At 38.4% G+C, this 19987-nt stretch overlaps 2 protein-coding genes and 1 non-coding gene across 5 annotated transcripts; all 3 read right to left on the reverse strand.

The window, feature by feature from the left end:
• Positions 1–2790: 2790 nt before the first annotated feature.
• LOC146318649 (heat shock cognate 70 kDa protein) lies at positions 2791–8445 on the reverse strand. Its single transcript, XM_084730708.1, has 9 exons — positions 8290–8445; positions 6845–7054; positions 5622–5827; positions 5385–5537; positions 4731–5286; positions 4418–4620; positions 3636–3834; positions 3321–3553; positions 2791–3238 (listed from the first exon to the last, which is right to left on the reverse strand). The coding sequence occupies exons 2-9, from the start codon at positions 7047–7049 to the stop codon at positions 3041–3043; spliced, it is 1953 nt and encodes a 650-aa protein (XP_084586834.1). The 5' UTR covers positions 7050–7054; positions 8290–8445; the 3' UTR covers positions 2791–3040.
• On the reverse strand, positions 5895–5987 carry LOC146318650 (small nucleolar RNA SNORD14). The gene has a single exon (XR_014771606.1). It is a non-coding gene; the product is annotated as a small nucleolar RNA SNORD14 (small nucleolar RNA).
• Positions 8446–9283: 838 nt separating the features above from the next.
• Positions 9284–19315, reverse strand: crtam (cytotoxic and regulatory T cell molecule). 3 transcript variants are annotated; one of them, XM_084730710.1, is made up of 11 exons: positions 19095–19315; positions 16178–16318; positions 15899–16051; positions 15168–15287; positions 13533–13688; positions 12759–13034; positions 11952–12002; positions 11703–11768; positions 11440–11589; positions 9810–9911; positions 9284–9699 (listed from the first exon to the last, which is right to left on the reverse strand). In XM_084730710.1, exons 1-11 carry the CDS (start codon positions 19138–19140, stop codon positions 9524–9526), a joined length of 1437 nt encoding a protein of 478 aa, XP_084586836.1. In that variant the 5' UTR covers positions 19141–19315; the 3' UTR covers positions 9284–9523. The 3 variants fall into 3 exon arrangements, with proteins under 3 accessions (XP_084586836.1, XP_084586835.1, XP_084586837.1); XM_084730709.1 differs by having other exon boundaries at positions 16172–16318; positions 19095–19312; XM_084730711.1 differs by lacking the exon at positions 11952–12002 and having other exon boundaries at positions 9286–9699; positions 9810–9896; positions 19095–19307.
• Between the last annotated feature and the right edge of the window lie 672 nt (positions 19316–19987).

The raw sequence follows: 19987 nt of genomic DNA on the forward strand, positions 1-19987 counted from the left end.
GCATTCTTGTATTTATTTCATGGTGGCTCTGAACTTCACTTTTTTGTCTGGCAGAAGGGCAGGTCTAAGATAAATTGTGAAGCATCACAAATGGCACAATATTCCAGCAGGCATATCTGCTGTATGTACACTGATTCCTTTAAAAGGACAATTCACCCCAAAAACAAAAATATGTATTTTACCCCTGGCTTGTAGTGTTATTATCTATTAAAAACCTGCTCTGGTGTGAGTTGCCTAGTTATGGCAATATCAGCTGTATAGGTGTCTGCCCTTTCTCCAGTATAATGGGATTAAACTCAGCTTGTGGTGCTTAAAGCATCAAAAAATACATCTGAAATTTTGAAACCAGTGTCTCTTTCCCAACATCATGACCCAGTTAGTTACTGAAGATAGTCCACAGACCTTCTTGTAAGCAATTTGATGTAGGAACTTACTTTCTTTCTGCAATAGAACGTACTGGAACGACTTCCTTTTTAATAGACAAAGTAGTTCCTACATGAAACTGCTCACAGCAAGGTCTGTGGATTATCTTAAATAACCAGGTCATGATTTTTGGAAAGAAAAACTGGTTTTGAATTTTTCAATAGTATTTTTTTTTTTCTTCTTTTGGTGCTTTGAGCACCACTAGCCAAGTGCCATTTAGTCCCATTATATTGGAGAGAAGGCTGCAGCTTGGGTAGCTGAGAGTGCTCCATAGCTGATATCTCAAAAACTCTGTCACTCACAGAAGTCACTGAATGCCTACAGTAAACATGTGTCAGCACTGTCTCCAGAATGAGAACACTGGCAGTCTTTTGAGGCTTATTTTATACACAAACTAGTGTTCAAATAACTTGCTTTAGTGACCCTAAATTAATTACAGCCATTAAAATATTACTGATTACACCCGTGCTTGAAAAATCAAAATGTCAGAAGGTTGAATAAAGCTAATAGTACACAAATGCTGATTTATCTGCCATTCCAGCAGTGTTTTGTGAACTAACAAAACTAAACCGACCTTCAATTGGCATGAGGGTGAGTAGATAATGACTGAATTTTCATTTTTCGGTGAACTATCCCTTTAATTTGTGTGACTGGGAACACCTGCCCTTATACCACTTCACGTCAAAATGGCTGCAGTGAAAAGTGTCTATTCCAAACTAACTACATCATCATAGTATTCTCAGGACACCTGTTCTTAGTATTTCATATCAATATGGCTGCCGCGAATAAGGTTTGTTAAGTTACATCACCCAAAGTAGTCAACTACTGACAGGCTACTGAGATTTGAATATAGTTAAGCTACCATCCAACTAGCTTACAGCTAGATGTGGGATAGTTAAAGTAGTAATTGTACTAGTCTACATGCACCCCAACACTGCTAGCTACATGGTTACATTGCTAGTGGCTAAACTGAAGTGAAATCAAAGCACTCATCGCTCTGCAGGCTCTCCAGACGCCTCACTAACCATACAAGTGAAATAACTTTAAGAGAAATTTTGTGAGAAGAATTTTTCCAGTGAAGCTCTCAAACCAAAGAAGAAAATTAATATTCTCTGATACGATTTGCCGTTTGTCTGTTAAGTGGGAAATGGTAACGTCGCACACTGTCTATTGACTTTTGCCAGCATAAAAGCCAACCTACCTGACAGTTAGCTTTGTAGCTATTTTCTCCAAACGACGCTCGCGCCGAGGATAAAACAAAAGAAAAACCAAAGGTCAAACCACGTACGTAAACATAACGTTGCATTTAATGTTTTTACAGTGACAATAATGATAACACTAAACTACGTCGTATTAACATTCAGAGTAAAAAAGTGAACTCGCTCAGGAACTCACCTGTTTTTCTCCTGCCAATACTCCACAGCAATGCAACCATGGGAACGCCGACGCATACGTGCTGCCTTCAGGTGCTCCTCAAAAAAGCTCCGACTTTCAGCTACTGCGGTCACATATACACTTTTGACATTTTTCCACAGCCAGAAAAAGGTGTAAGATTATAAATAGCTTTAAAAATTAATAGTGACTGCGCCTCGCTTGCCTTTTCCCTCAAAGAATGCATTCTAGCAAGCAAGCGCAATACCAGATCCCTAAATGGGATGTGGCCATGTTATTAGCGGTGTACTGGTCATGCTCATATCCGTCATGCATTTGTGTGGTAGTGGTAGATTTTCTAGTTTTTTGTGTTGTCTTAAACTGTCAGAGTATTTATTTTAAATATTTTTACTATCCTAAACTTGATACATACGATCAGTTCTATTTGCCACACTGATAGCTCTGTCCCGCAAAATACTGCAGTGACTTGTTTATAGACCAACAGACAAAACTTCTTTGACCAGTAGATGTCGCTATATAAACATCCATTTATAACCAAGTCACTTCATTACCAGGTTCATGTATTTACTATGCATGGTTTCTCTTTGGAAACGTTAGATTCCTGGTAATTTTGTACCTTAGCAAAAATCACCTTGAAATATCTCAGTCCCATTGTGGATGAGGCAAGTACAAGATTCCCTAGTTATTTGCAGGCATGTCATTACCAATTATAATACACAGTGCTCCTTTGATACCGTATTTTACACTTTGTTAAATGGCTTTGACTGGAAGGCAAGATCATTTTATTGTATATTAAACTTAACTGTACAGATCACAACATTTTTATCTTTCATTTCTAAACAGTTAAACTATTCAAGTTAGAGTTTACAAATAGCCAGCCATAGCAATCACAGTACAGTCTTTATAGTTACTTAGGACTGTTTATCCCATTTTAACACAACTACCAAGTTGCTTGATGAAGTTGAAGGACAGACAGAGGGTTACAAGATTTTATTGTCAAGGCTTTGACATCTCAGTATACAAAACACTTAACCAGACATGAACTGACAGCTCAACTGTGCCAACAAGTTGTTCCCAGGTGTCACAAACAATGCAATAAATGTGATCCCTGAACCCTGTATTTATTTTTTTAATTACGCTCTTTAGCTTGTTGGAACTTGTGCTATAAGAGGGTTACTTTCTTAGAAAACATCTTTCAGGAGTAGCAGCTGAAGTGATGGAATGTTTAGTCAACCTCCTCGATGGTTGGGCCAGAGGATCCACCACCAGGAGCTGCACCACCAGCACCAGGGAAGCCACCACCCATGCCCTCAGGCATACCGCCAGGCATGCCACCAGCACTCTGGTACAACTTAGTGATGATGGGGTTGCACACCTTCTCCAGCTCCTTCTGTTGATGCTCATATTCATCCTTCTCAGCAGTCTGCAAAACAAGGAGATTTTAGTGTTCAGGTAGATTCTAGCCATCACGTACAAAACAAAAAGCTGGAATTCAATATATTTACCTGGTTCTTGTCCAACCAGCTGATGACCTCGTTGCATTTGTCCAGAATCTTCTGCTTGTCGTCGTCACTGATCTTGCCAGCAAGTTTTTCATCCTCCACAGTGGACTTCATGTTGAAAGCATATGACTCCAGGCCATTCTTGGCAGACACCTTGTCACGCTGGACATCATCTTCAGCCTTGTACTTCTCAGCTTCCTGAACCATGCGCTCAATGTCCTCCTTACTGAGACGACCTGGAGGCAAATTGCAAGGTCAAACACTGCAGTACAGTACAGTAAGGATTTGAGACTGCTCCAATTCAAACTCAAAACTCACCCTTGTCATTGGTGATGGTGATCTTGTTCTCCTTGCCAGTGCTCTTGTCTACAGCAGAGACATTCATGATGCCGTTGGCATCAATATCGAATGTCACCTCAATCTGAGGGACACCGCGAGGAGCAGGAGGGATGCCTGTCAGCTCAAACTTGCCCAGTAGATTGTTGTCCTTTGTCATGGCACGCTCACCCTCATAAACCTGTTGGTTGTACAGTATGCAGTGTTACTATTACTCAAACAGAGATTCACTAGATATTGAATTAACATTTGCTAGAGCTATGAATGGACCCTTCCCTAAGGCCCTTTGATTTCCTGCACTTGGATATGCTACATGCTTGCTCATCTTAATAAAACCATATTTTGAAGATAGTTTAAAGATGTTGCTGAAGGACCTGAAAAAGCAGCATACAGTCACAGCTCAAGTAAGACAATGTTATCAAAGACTAGTTCATCTACATCAGTTATTAGCTACTTAATAACTGAGTGTTTTGCTCTGTAGCAATAACTGTCAGCAAAACACTAGCCAACATTAAAATCAGTCTTTGGCCTGTCAGCTAGCATTTTGCGCAGATTAGCCAAGTTAAGACATCCCCCAGCAACATTTTCCTATTAACACAGACATGCCTGGCACATAAAAGTACAGAAAACTGGAAAGGGGAAGGTTGACAGCAGTTCCACAAGTGCCAAGCTTGCTCAACTACTTTTCAAGAGCACAACAAAAAGGGGCAGGACTTAGGAAACAACCACCCAAACAACTAAATCCCATCCAGCAGGGTCCTCACCTGGATGAGCACACCAGGCTGGTTATCAGAGTAGGTGGTGAAGGTCTGGGTCTGCTTGGTAGGAATGGTGGTGTTACGTTTGATCAGGACAGTCATGACACCTCCAGCGGTCTCAATACCCAGGGACAGAGGGGTGACATCCAGAAGCAGCAGGTCCTGCACATTCTCAGACTTGTCACCAGACAGGATGGCAGCCTGGACAGCTGTTGAGAAGGGGGACTTCATTAGATTGACAGGCAATGACATTTAACAAATTAAAAAAATCTCTTAAACTAATGAGTGAATGTGTTTGGTTAAGAAACTAGACACATACCAGCTCCGTAAGCGACAGCTTCATCTGGATTGATGCTCTTGTTGAGCTCCTTTCCGTTGAAGAAGTCCTGGAGCAGCTTCTGGATCTTGGGGATACGGGTGGAGCCACCAACCAACACGATGTCATGAATCTGCCCTTTGTCCATCTTGGCATCACGGAGTGACTTCTCCACAGGGTCCAAGGTGCCACGGAACAGGTCAGCGTTGAGCTCCTCAAAGCGAGCCCTGGTGATTGAGGTGTAGAAGTCGACTCCCTCATACAGAGAGTCGATTTCGATGCTGGCCTGGGTGCTGGAAGACAGGGTGCGCTTTGCCCTCTCACAAGCGGTGCGCAGACGACGGACAGCTCTCTTGTTGTCGCTGATGTCCTTCTTGTACTTGCGCTTGAACTCTCCGATGAAGTGGTTGACCATGCGGTTGTCGAAGTCTTCCCCACCAAGATGAGTGTCTCCAGCAGTGGACTTGACCTCAAAGATACCATCCTCAATGGTCAAGATGGACACATCGAAGGTGCCTCCACCAAGATCAAAGATGAGAACGTTCCTTTCAGACCCGACCTAGAATTAAATTAGTGTTAACATTTTTCAGTACTACCAAATCATGATCAACTCTCTCAATTTATTACGTAGTGACATCAAGTATAACTGGAATTTACCTTCTTGTCCAACCCATAAGCAATGGCAGCAGCAGTTGGCTCATTGATGATACGCAGAACGTTCAGGCCAGAGATGGTTCCAGCATCCTTAGTGGCCTGGCGCTGAGAGTCGTTGAAGTAGGCGGGTACCGTAATTACAGCATTGTTGACAGTCTTGAAGGAAATGAGCACAGAATTAGCACAGGTTTACATCAAAATGTGAAGCGTTTTTATGAAGAGTTATACAAAATAACTTACTTTTCCGAGGTAGGCTTCAGCAATCTCCTTCATCTTTGTCAGCACCATAGATGAGATCTCCTCTGGGTAGAAGGTCTTAGACTCCCCCTTGTACTCAACTTGAACCTTGGGGCGGGTGTTGTCATTGATGACATTAAATGGCCAGTGCTTCATATCGGACTGTACAACTGTGTCGTCAAACCTGCGGCCAATCAGTCGTTTGGCATCTGCAAAAAAGAGGCAAGGTTTTAGAAACCGCAAGATATGTTCTACTGTGAGCTTCCATTAAGAACATCACTCAGACATCCAAGGAAGGATTTGGGCCATCTTTGGTCTTTCAACCTCTGGTGGAAACTACGAATGGCAGGAAAAGCGTCATCATAGTGATTAAGTACTTTAACAAAGTCTTCAAGACATTTTAAGGTTTTACGTTTTGTGTCAATCTTGCCTTGAGTTCAAGAGGGTTAAAATTTGAACAGCCATCTATTCAGAGGGGACAGCCACTTAAAGGGACACATTACCCAAAATGAAAATTCAGTCATCTACTCACCCTCATGCCAATTGAGGGTTGGGTTTATTTTTTAGTCTACAAAACACTACTGGAGAGTCAGAGGAAAAACTGCATTGTAGAATCTCCCAAATAATGCAAGGGAATGATGACCAGTTTTCAAATGTAAAATGCACAAATTGCATCCATACTGCTTGCCTGGCGTACTCCCAAGTCTCGTCAAATCCTGACATGCTGTTTGCACACCACCACAACACAGACAGTTCTGACAGTGTACATGTGCACCTGGCTTCAAGCCAAGGTGCTACAGTGAAGATTCAGGCTAAAAACATGTAAATAACAGTTTTACAACTTGGCATGTCAGGCCTTTAGGGAACTTTAATCACACTAGAAAAGATAAGACACATTCATATTCCATTTTTATATTTGAAAACTTGTCATTCACACCATTGTTTGAAAGATTCCTCAGCATTGTTTTCCTGTGAAACTCCAGCAGTGCTTTCTGGAATACAAAAAAGAAATCCAACCTTCCATCGTATGAGGTACATGACTGAATTTTGATTTTATGTGAACTATCCCTTTAATGCAAGCACGTATGGTTGCACTGGGTGCTCAACTGATTAAATTTATAACAAATCACTTTATAAAAATGTTGCATGTTTTTTGCAGATCAGTCTGACAAGATTGACACAAGAACTCCATATCACCATTAAATACTACAAATTTAGTATCTTACCGAAGACTGTGTTGGTGGGGTTCATGGCAACCTGATTCTTGGCTGCATCACCAATCAGCCTCTCACTGTCTGTGAAAGCCACATAGCTGGGTGTGGTCCTGTTGCCCTGATCATTGGCAATGATTTCAACTTTGCCATGCTGGAACACACCAACACAGGAATAGGTGGTCCCCAGATCAATACCGACTGCTGGTCCCTTCGACATGTTTCCTAAAGAAATAAAAAAAAGTTGGTTATTCAGCTCCTGAATTCAGTGCGACTTTTTCCTACAGCTCAAAACTTCTACCAGCCCAAACCTCTAGCCCATGACACTCATACAAATACCGGTTTAGAGTACTGCAGTTACACCCTTCTAAGTCATAATGACAAATTAGTCATATTTGGATTTGGTTATTTATACAGTTAATAAGTGTCTAGTGTCTCATCTGTTATTCCAAAAGTTGCACATTAGCCAAAACACACTAGAAGCTTGTGTCATTTCTTTCTGAAGTTGAATAATGCAAACAAATCTCCTGCACTTCTGCATTTTTTTTAAGGCACTCTAATCTTTAAATGACTCAGTTGACCAATCGACATATTTAGCCATCATCATAATAAACTTCTAATAAATTAGTCTAATAAGACTAATTAAGGTTTCATTCCATTCAGGTCAAGCAGAGTCAGGGTGCTGCTATTGTGCATGTTGCTTCAAAGATTCTGCTACATTAAATGGAACATGACCTTGATTAGAATCATTATAACACGTATGTTTATCTGATTACTTCATTTCAATGTGGCGATTGAGAACAAGGTCTACAGCCACCACCCTGCAAAGGCTCTGTCAAAGCCTGCTGCCAATTCTGGTCATGTGACCGAGACATCACGTTTCCCACAAACAGAAGCCAAACTTCACTTCCTTCTTCTTTAGATCATTTAAACGTAATGTTGCTTATTTTATCATCTCTAACACGAAAGTAATAAATAAATTAAAACATCGCCGCGGAGATTCCAAACCAATAAAACAGTTCGACCTAACAGTCAGACGGACTGCAGCTGAAATGAGGAAGCATGGCGATAAGCTCTTGTTCTGAAAGGAAATAACCGGAAGTGTGTTCACTGCAGCTAGCGTGACACACTGGGTGTTCGAGAACATTCGGGAACGTCTCAGAATCCCCACCCCCACCCTCCCCACTCTGCTAGGTTGCTAACGGTAAGTGAGGACAGCTGTCACACGCACGTCAGTAAACTAATCTACATTGTTGGCATGAATGCATCGTTTCTATTCAGCTCCAATTATTTAAAACCAAACGTTTATTTCATATATCTCCAAAATGCAGTGAGTAAGCAAAATAAAGGTTCCAAGACGCAATTGAAGCGACCATGAGGGATGCCGGTAGTTAATATTTTAGTCATTCCGAGTTGCATTGAAATATATACATATTTGGATTTATAAAAGAATAACTTACCGAATTTTTGAGCCGAGGATGACTTGAGATGTTGGGCTGGGATGGACAACGCCGAGGCCGACTTGCCCTTACCGGTATGAGAAGGGAAAGGAGGACAGTCTGCTATCGGAACCTTATATATGACCGGCAAAGCAGCCAATCAGACATCGAAGCTTCGAGTCTTTCCTCAACCGTCAACCAATGGCGCCTCGTATCTTCAGTCACGTTAGTCGTCATTTCCTGTTTCAGTGTCAGTCTTTCATAATCGACCGCATGGCTTAGGACGAAAGCTTTGTCCGGAGACACAAGATATAGTTCGACAAAAGGCCCTTTCATCCAACGTTTTATATCTATGTGAAGTATTTATGTGTATATTTAGAGAATCCATTGAGTTATACTCTTATTTTTATAGAGGAATCATCGAGGAAGTTTAAATAAATACCAGGCAGGATTAGACATGGACAAACTGGGATCTAACTACCAGTAGTTTTTGAACACTGAACGGATTATGATGTAAATATTTTTGTACCTCTTATTTTGTACTGCAGTTTTAAATGAATACATATTGCATTGTAAATAGTACATTACAATTATCTTTTCAATCACTTGTTTAAGTGGAATATGATCATGTCATGCATTTCATTGGGTTTCTGTTTCTGTAAAAAGCTATTTGTAGCGAAAAGGCTCCTTAATGGTTCATGGTAGGATATGTGACCATTTTCTGGTTTCTTTACTCCTCTCTGATAGTAAACTGAATATCTTTGTGTTATGAGCAAAACAAGACATTTTAGGATGTCATTTTAAGCTTAGGGAAACACTGACTGACATTTCACACAATTTTCTGACATAAGTAAACAACTATTCCATTAATCAACTACATAAATTATTGTCTGTTGCAGCCCTAAACATTATATTAGATATTAGAAGTCACGTCATATGGAAAAGGTCACAGAAGATACAGATAGTATGCAAAAACATAATAAATATTTCCCTTAAACATCACTCATCCATTTTCAAAGACAGCATGCCATTGTATTCTAGCAAAATATAATTTATTTGTACATGTAAACACAAAATATACACAGTATTTATATGGTACAATACAGTACTACAATCATAAGCATTATGCTACAGTCTTCTCTGTGTAAACATATACATTTTTTGTTACCAGTGCAATAAAAAAAAAATCTAAAATCTAAAAATCTGTGAGCATGATAACAGTGCTGATATTATAAATGCTGTATTTTACAGATTGTTATAGTTCTGTCTCCTTTATGGCAGATTTGGCTGGAGTTTGTCCCAGGGTTTGAGGTTGAGAAGTCTGCTCTTTATTTACAGTCTCTGTTGCTGCCATGGCAGCCGTGTTTGTCGCTGAGGTCATTACCGGTGTTTCTTCAACAACGTACTGTGTGAATGCTGTGTTGAAGAACCCTGTGAGAGAGAAAGCATTTTACAGTCAGTGATTCAGTACAGAAAAACAGTCAGTACATTTCTGTGTTTCTTCAGGTCAGAAGCCTTATAGTGCTGAATCATCGGCCTACCTCTTCGCCTTTGTCCTTGGGCGTTCCTCTCTTCCTGGCTTGATTTAGATTTACTGCTCTCCTCAGATGGATCAGAGTCTTCATTCTCTGTAACAATAAAAACTGTAAGAGGTTTTCTTTAAACACATTTCAAAAACAAAGTACCTCCGGCTTTGTGGTGTAACTAAAATCCCACAATAAGAAAGTCTATGTATAGTTTACTGTTCATTTAATCATTTTCCAGCAATAGGGAGGGGTGGAGGAAGTAGAAGCGCTCACTCATTCTTGAGAATTGTAACAAAACCGTATTTTAAGGATGTTTTCATTTTCACTCTTCAGCTAGAAAACATGTTTTAAAACCTTGTAATGGGCCAACCTTGTCATTACAAAATATTTTACTTTACGTAGATGTCAGCTCTGTCAGATGGAAAATCTGACAGAGCTGACATCCCTCAAAGTTGACAAAAAGTTCAATTTTTTCATTTCACAGCATAGTTGTAGTGAGCAGCCATTTCATCATTTAATCAGTTCATTTTTTAAAGTTGTTCAGAGTTCTCTTAATAATATAATATAATTCCTATTTAGGTTTGATTTAGAAGGGTTAGGGAGTTGACATGTTATGATTGAGACAAATGTGATAGCAATTTTATTTAAAGAATTTGTCAAAAAAAAAAAAATAATAAAAAAATAGAAACCTTACCACTACTTGAACAGTAATCCTTTAAGGTACAGCTAACCTTTTTTATGCCTGATTAAATCATGTTTTTGTAAAAGAAATCTATGGAGCTGACAGAAATCTGCAACTTTAAAAGGCCAATGTTTTCATTAAAAATGATTTTCAAAAAAGTATGATTATAATAGTAGCACATTTTTATACCTATGTCATCAGTAGGTATTGCTAAATAAGTGTGTTTTCTGGCACAGAGAAACTTTTTGTTTTTTACATGATTTGTCCCCATTCAAGAATGGGTGTACTAATACATTTTTAAAAAATAAAAAAGTTACAGGTACATGTCCTGCATTGAAAATGTTTCTTAAGGCAAATTATATAATTATATTCAGGAAAATGTACTTAAATATTCACAGTTAAAGTACCCAATTCAGAAAAATGTCCCACATGACTGTTCTACTATTTTATCTGATTTTGTTAGATTATTATGACTTGTGCATTGATGATCGTATTATTGTAGTTGGCTGAGGTGGATTTCATTTTGAACTATTTTGTGTTGGACTGCAACTAATGATTATTAACATTATGGATTAATCTACTGATTGTTTTCTCCATGAATCTATACATTTTTTTGATATGTATGAGCCAGAGCCCAAAATGACAACTTCACAATGTTTGTTTTGTCCAGTAGACAATCCAAACCTGAACATTATTTGTTGGAAAAAGCAGCAAATCCTGTCATCTTTGAGGCCAGAACCATAAAATACTTTTACATAAAAAATGACAATTATCAAAAAAGTTACCAAGTAATTTTCTGTCAATCAAGTAACTATTTCAGCTGTATTTACTGTATATATACTGTTGCCTAGTTTAATTTATAACAAATAAAAAATAAATGTATGACCGTAACTGAAATTCAGACTAACAGCTGCTTCAGTCTGATGTTGTTGGTTTCACAGTGAATGACTCTGGTGTGCTCACCTCTCTTCCAGATAATGTGAGCTCTCCTCAGCTTGATGGCAAAAAAGATGACCACCACCAGGAGACAGAGGATCAGAAATGTGACCAGGAAGACCAGCAAAGATGAACTTCCTTCACTTCCTGTCCGTTTATTGGGGTCATTGAAGCTTCCTGGGAATGGACAACAAAACCTCCATCATTTTTATGACCTATTTTACTATGTGAAAAGGCAGTTATCTTTTTGTCTCAGACATGCAGACACTGGTGCATAGACGTGGATTTACCTGTTGCGTTTCCCTCTGTGTGGTTGAAGGATGTGATCTCTGTTGTTTCGGAGACAGATGTCCAACCTTTAAGCAATTATCAAGAGGGAAGATAATTAGCACAGGCTTCAATTAGCTGCTGCAGCCTGAGCTGACCTGTTTTCTGAATGGAAAAACTCAACTGCAATTGTTCTAACTTGCCACTAGATGGCATGAGACATATTTTTCCAGAATAGTTCTGCATATAATGTGACAAACTGGATATCATACCTGTGGTGCTTGTTGCATTGCTGTGGGTGCCATTCCTCTTCCAGTTGGAGCCTGATGATACAGAGGTTTTTGAGTTATATACACAAATTAAGACATTTTGATGAATAAGGCTGATTAGAAAATAGAAAAGAGAAAAGGTTCATTTTCTGAAGAAAACTATTTCATTTTTGCGTCTCTGAAGCATAAAGTTCTGTGTGAATTATAGAGTCAGAACTGATTTATCTCTGAATAATTGTTCAATTGACACTAACTTAGCACTTAAGTCTTTCACAATGGAATATCAAATCATTGCTGTCGGAAAAGCTCTTCACCCGCTTGAAGCCTCACAGTTCCACCCTCAGAATTTATGAATACACTTTAACATGACTTAGTTTCAGACTTTACTGTGAGACTTCCGTTACAGGAAACAGACTGTGGTATCACAAACACAGTGTGAACGGCTGATCTGAATACATTGTGAAAGCTGAGATACCTGTAGTTTCCATATACATTTAATATACAAACCAACGTATTATGTAGTGTGGGGTGAACCCATTGAAAGTTAATTTATCCACATCATTACTTATAGCGTAAACTAGACTATACTTTCCTTTTTTAGATACTGTACTATTCATGTATTATTGAATGCAATTTTGTCTATGAATATGAAAACTTGCATGCTATAATTTACTATTTGAACTGATGTGACATTTATTCTACCATCCAATATGAATAATATCTAAATAAGTTTTATTAAATGTCTAAAAGTTGACAGTAAAAGCCCATGTGCCACAAAGATCATATAAAAATGAAATCAGTTTGACTCACCAGTGGTGTTGAGATGTGAGTCTGTGGATGTATCAGGGCTCAGAGGGAATCCTGTGGGTTCTGTGGCTGTTCTTGGTTCATTGGTAGAGAACAGCTGATCGGAGGGAACAGTTATAGAGCCCTCTGATGAAGACCCATCCACGTCTGTGGTTGCGAGGTGGAACACTGTCGTGCTGCCATGTTTGAACCAGCCGGTTGTCTTTGTCGTCACCTCAGCTGACCCCTGAGTCTGAGCTGTGGGCGCTCTAGTTGTTGTAATGCGGTGGTACTTTGATGCTGTGAGAGAGAGGGGGTTTACTTTGTTAATAAGCAGGAACACACTCGATTCATGGAAAACCAAAGTGAGAATCATGCTGACATTTAAACAATTTGCAAAGGCGACGTCTGTTTTTTTTATTAGAATACAGGAAACTAGACTATTTACAACACACAGAAAGAGGAAATAATGGCTGATTTTTTTGGTCGGTCAAGTTTCACAGCCTGGTGCTGTGGACAGTAAGTGTCATAGAGCACATGATAAAAAACCTTCCCAGTGCTTTCCCTCTTTGTGACGACACAACTACGTCTTCTTCTGTTCCTCAAATATCAGCCTTTTAGCAGAAGTACGTGAAGTAAACAAGTTTCTGTCAACACCAGGGCCATTTTTACTCATTTTCTTTGCTGGTGAATATCTGATACAGGCTTTTCTGAAATTATAATCACTAAAATTCAAGCAGGGAGAGTATGAGACAGAGACAGACATCATTCTTTTCAGATGAAATGAATTCTACTCACAGTCTCGTCCAACTTTGGCAAAGTCCATCAGAGTGTGTGAGTGCAGAGCTGGATGGCGGATGAGGCATTTCACAGTGACTTTGTTCTCCACAGACTGGAGTCTTAACATCGCCCTTGAGATGAATTTTTTACCTTCATGTAGGAACTGGGGATGAGCTGTGGAATGGGACAGATGACATTAGTATCAGCTCCTAAGCAAGTGTACCAGTTTGTATCACACTGTAAAAATAAACAGTTTTAACTTAAGAAGTTAGTTCCCAGGCTGCCTTAAAATTGGAAGTTGACTAAATTTAAAAACATAGGTTGAGGTCATTTTATAATGATTCAAACAAATAAACTAAGATGTTAAGTTTAAGTTGAACCAAAAAGTATTCAATCACACTGATGAACATTACAAACTAATTTGATGTCCATTTATACTTTCTCACTTTGAAGAGATAAATAACTTCCAGCTGTTCCTGTTGAAACGACTGTGTACATTCAGCATTGGAAAAAAATAAAATGCCTTTAAGTGTAATGGTGTAGGACTGAATTCAATTCTAACTTCCACCATGGCTCAAAAGTGTTTCTGTTATTGTGAAAACAAGTAACCATGGCTTCTCTTAAAGTCTATTAGAGAAGCACAGCAAGTTTTCATCATATATGTTTTCTTCAGACTATAAAAAACAGGGATTGCGGGAGAGTTTCACACAATGCCTGCTGGGAAGGCTCCTAATAATTTTTTTTTAGAAACTTAATTTAATGAGTAGATTGAACTCAAAGTCAGAAAGCACCAAGTTAGAAGAACTCATGTTTATGAGTTGTGAAGTTCTCTGGAAAATATATTCTAGAAATTTTAATTTTAATTAAGTTGATTAAACAAAACTTGATTTACATCAGCAGGCACAGAGTGGGCTCTTCTCTTGATGTCACTACCTCCCACAGTGACAGTAATCTTTACCCACGTTTGGTGGGTTGCTGGTTTGGCAGATGTTATTTCAAGCCCTGAAAACAGCCACAACCTTTAAAATTCTTTTAATGATGGAGATCAGTAGTTCAGACTGTGTCTGATAAATATCAGTCATGTTTTTTATCAAAGCCACAACAGTGGCATATTATGATGCACAGCGCTTTGCACAAAACTCCTGGATAAAATAAAACATACTTAATCAGAGGGTTGCTTCATCTACAGCTGCAATGATTAATCAATTAATTGATTTTTTTTAATCTAGCTTTTTAAATGTGAATATTTTTTCTTTAGTGCTATCTGACAGTGAACTTTTTTACCATTTTTGGACATTTTATAGACCAAACAACTACTCGATTAATCAAGAAAATAATTGACAGATTAATCAACTGTGAAAATAATCATCAGCTGCAGCTCTAGTTTCATCTCTCTAAAAATAACTGTGCCATCAGTCATAGTGTCACAAGACAAAAATGCTCTATCAAAAGAGAGCTGAGTGCAGAGCAGCTTCTATAAGTAGTAACGTTGTTGCGGAGGTTAGCAGAGCACAAGATAGCACATGCAGCTTTCTAATGAGTCTAATTTATATATCTTTGCATCCATATCTCTCTTTGCTTCACTTCTTCTTTACAATGTAGCCTTTTTTTCCATTTATTCTAAGCTCACAGCTTCAATTGTCACCAACTTACCAATAATTTCAGGCCCCTGATCCAGTTTCCAGAAGATTTGGGGAGGATAGTGGTTCGCCTCAGCTGTGCACCTTATGTCAAACCTTTCTTTATGCTTTGTCCTTGTCACCTGGGGATCATCTTTAAAATAATCAACAGAGCAAATGTTATTACATTACTACGAAATACTCATCCAACTAACAGTTAGGGCTGGGTATCTGTACTACATAACTTTAAGGTGTCAGTTGAAATAACCCAGTACCAAGTCGTATCGAAAGTTCTCCACTCAAAAGATACCTGCAAATAGAGTACCAAATTTTAGGGAAAAAAAAGACTATTTGTATGATTTTGCTTGTAGCCAATCGCTGCAAGCGTTCTACTCTTTAATGCAGCATGTGACTACTGTAGCTACAGCTTGCAGCTGCATGCAGTCTGTGGTGAAGAAGTCGAGTGTCGTGTATTTGATGGAGCTGGTAGTTCCACATGCTGAGATGCCAACCAAACCTCTCAGTGTATGGCAGTTAACAAAAGGTATCGAATGGAGGACTCTGGTATACTACTGGTATTGGTACTTGTAATTTTTTTAAACGATACCCAGCCCAACTAACAAGTCAAAGGTCATGATAACTTAGTAAAGTTATAGTAAAGTTTATGACTGTGGCAGTGAAGTTATTAAATTATTGGCAACATATCTTTGGAAGCTTCAACACTAACATAATCTGTGAGCCAGTCAACTACAACATCACACTCACTTATCACCGTCAGCTCCACTATCTTGTCTGTGACGTGGTTGTCGTAGTGAGTGCACGTATAGTTGCCTCCATCTTTGAAGGTGACATCAGAAATTCTGATGGTGAATTCTCTGTCAGACAGTGTTTTGAGGCTGATGCGCTTGTCCCTTAAACCTGCAGACACAACAGGGAAAATGATGAGCTGTTAAATAAAAGGATGTACGAGAGACTGCGTGAGCAATTGTGCAGCCACTTATACATCTATTGAAGTGATTGAAGAAGAAGATATGTTACCTTCACCTTTCTGGCGTTGGTAGAACAGAACATATCCTTCAGGGTTCTTCCACTCCACGCTGGTGTGGTGAGGATTGGTGATTGGGCAGCTCAAGTCCACTGCCTGACCTTTTTTCACAGTCACACGCTGCCACAGCGCATGTGAAACTGCAATTCCAAAAAAAAAGGAACTTTGAAAATTCGCACTGAGACAACGATGACATTTCCATGTCAGACAGTTTGATAATACATGTAACATTCAGTAAAATGGCACCTATTCCAGTCAGCTACTCTCACTACCCTTCACAAACACATGAACAACTGTCTTTGGTCTATTAAAGGGACAGTTCACACCAAAATCAAAAATCCACATTTTTCCTCTTACCTGTAGTGTTATTCATCCATCTGGATAGTTTTGGTGTGAGTTGCAGAGTTTTGGAGATATCGACCGTAGAGATGTTTGCCTTCTCTCCACTGCAATGGGACTACATTGCATTGCTCAAAACATTAAAAAATGCATTTGAAAAATTCAAAATCAGTGTCCCTTTCCAGAAATCATGACCCGATTATTCAGAATAATCCACAGACATTGTTGTGAGCAGTTACATGTAGGGACTACTTTCCTCCTAGCGGGAAAAAAAGTGGTTTCAATAGATTCTTAAATAGCAATAGTAGAGTCTACCCTGAAAGAAAGAAGCCCCTACATGAAACTGTCTGTGGATCTGTGGATAATTTTGAGTGACTGAGTCATGAATTTTGGAAGAGACATTGGTTTTGAATTATACATTTTTTGGTGCATTTAGCACCACAAGCCAAATGCCATTTAGTCCCATTATATAGAAGAGGAGGCAGACATCTCTACAGGTGATCATTTCAAACTCTGTCACTCACACCAAAAAAATCTAGATGGATAAACAGCACTATAGGCCAGGTGTGAAATTATGTGGTTTTGATTCTGGGGTGAACTGTCCCTTTAAAACGTCCGTTTTAGAGCAGTGCAAGTGTGTTTCACCCCCTCACACAGAAGTGTCCACAGTTGAAGCCCTGTTTCTCACAGTTTGACTCATCTATTCCTGTGTCACTGGCCTGTGTGTGTGTGTGTGTGTGTGTGTGTGTGTGTTGTGGAGGTGGTGTGAGAGGGGAAAAAACAGCTCTTCACCTTATTGCTACAAAAGTAGCAGCCCCCCGTCACACATATATTGACAGGATGTAATGTGGTCAGTAGTTTCACGGTGAAAGAGAAAGTAAGAAAGTATAAACACGTAGTGGGTTGTTCATGGGGGCCTTTGGGTGCTTTTTTTTCCCCTACAAGGTGAGAATGACGAGCAGCTTGGAAAACACAACTGTGGGGGCACACCGACGCCAGTGGAGAGGGCAGTGGGCTTCAAGATGAAGAGGTCAAGAAGACGTTTTCACACATGTGGGCAGTTTATAAGATATGACATTACTTTACCTGAACACTGGAACAAATGTCAAACCACAGAAAATGACTTAGATGTGTAATTTTACATCATGACATGTTTTTGAGGTTTTCTCAAGACTTTAGTCACTTTGATTTACCTGCACTTTACTTGTGAATTTCCATTTTTATGGAACTTTATACTTCTACACCTCAGAAAATATCTCAAATATCATATATTATACTCCACTGAATTTTCTGACAGCTTTGGTTACTTTTCAAATTATAATTTTTCACGCCCCTCCCAAACTCTTTCAAGCCCCTCTGGACGGATGTAAAATGCATCACAAAACTGAAAACAGGCTGTTTTTCTGACTTTTTTAGAATTATGTGGTTCTCAAGGACAGCCACACTCCAAACATACGACTATAGACCATGATGCATTGCTGTAGCTGAAACTAGTACCAACAGTTTATAAATGAGTTCAAATGAGGTCAACTTTCAGCTTCTACAGTAGTAAAATGTAATAAACACATCAATGCAGCAGTAATACTAATCCAAAGACATCTGATATATATATATATATATATATATATATATATATATATATATATATATATATATATATATATATATATATATATATACATACATGAATACTTTTTCTTTTCATGCAGTATATATTCATATATAAACATGGATGCATGCATACAAATACTGTCCCTGAATGTGGCAGAATTAAATGTGCAAAATAATAACAAATAGATGATAAAAAATGAAATAAAACATGGGGAAAGTGGATATGAAAGCTTTACAGACAAAACATCCAAGGTAAGTAACTAAGTACATTTACCCAAGTACTGTACTTCAGTACATTTTTGAGGTACTTGTACTTTTCTTGAGCATTCATTTTCTGCTTCTTCATACTTCTACTTAACCACATTTCAAATGTACTTTTTACTCCACTACATTTTTTGATGACTTAAGTTACTTGTTACTTTATAGATTGATTCATAACACAAAATGCAATTAGTATCTAAATTGTGATGTAGCATTGTGGATGAAGATAAAACTGAGTTCATCATTTGGTGAAATTCATAAGATATCCAGCAGTAAATTAGCTCTACATTTATCAGCTGCAGCATTACAGTGATGAACACATTAATGCACCGATAAGTACAATCCATCTCTACTATATATAATTCTTAAATGGGCCATTCTGTATAAAGAGTGCTTTTACTTTTGATACGTTTAAATATATTCTGATGCAGGTACATTTGTACTTTTACACTTTTACTTAAGTAAAACATCTAAGTACTTCTTCCACCAGTGTGAAACTTATAGAAATAAGTAAATACATAAGTATATAATAAAGTGCAACCACTTGATTCGTCAGACACATCAAAGTTTGCAGTTTCCCCCAGTAAACCATCAGATTTTCAAACATCAAGACTTGGTTTCTAATGATCAGACTCAGTAGATCATTTCATATCTACTTTTCATAACAGTCTGCCACTCAAAAAGTACTGAAGGCAAAGTACTCACCCTGTATGAGTAACATGAAGAAGCAGAGCTGCAGCTTGTGTTCCATCTTTGTCTCTAACTCACACTCACTCTCTGCCTCGCTTCCTCATCTCTGCATCTATTTGTACTCTGCTGAGGGACCTTCCGTGACATCACAGCCTGTGGTTTCCACACACTTTTAATTCAAGGGATTCTCATGTGATACCGACAGAAAAAGTACAAGGTTAATAGTTCAGGTTTTCACACATATTATCTCCAGTTTTATTTTTAAACTGAAAGTTGTAGTTATGCTACCCAACAATGAATTTAATGGAAAAAGATGAAAACATTTTCAGTACATTTTCGGTGCCTAACCCTAAAATGGTTTCTGTGTTCTGGGGTTTACAATCATTTGACAGGCTGTGGGGGGAGGGGCATTAAGCTGCTAAAATTTCAGGTGATTTCATGACAAAATTCAAAATATATACTCATGATTTGCATTAAAATCTAAGATGGCAGCATACATGGACAAAGACACTAACCATGAATATGTGTATTATTTGTATTATTTTGTGTGTGTGTATTATTTTGTCATGTTTATCGCATATTTGTGGGATTTTGTTTTATAAAATGTGTTTTTAAGGATGAATTTATATGTTCTTGTTGAAAAATTATTTCAGGACTTTAATAATCAGGCACTGAATATCTTTATCCTGGAAGACACACTGCCAAGACGATGGGATAATCACTCTCAGATATATTTATGTTACGACGCCTATATTCTCGATAATATGAAGGTGAAAAAGATTGATTACTCTTTATTTTACTCTTATTTGTGTTATTGATGTATTCCCCAGTATAAATGGTTTCACAGAATCACTCTCTGCAGTTTCTACAGTTCAAGAAAGAGAAAGGTGATTTTGGGGAACCACCAA

Source organism: Lutjanus erythropterus, chromosome 11 (assembly GCF_056507025.1).
Source record: "Lutjanus erythropterus isolate fLutEry1 chromosome 11, fLutEry1.hap2, whole genome shotgun sequence".
NCBI lineage: Eukaryota > Metazoa > Chordata > Actinopteri > Lutjaniformes > Lutjanidae > Lutjanus > Lutjanus erythropterus.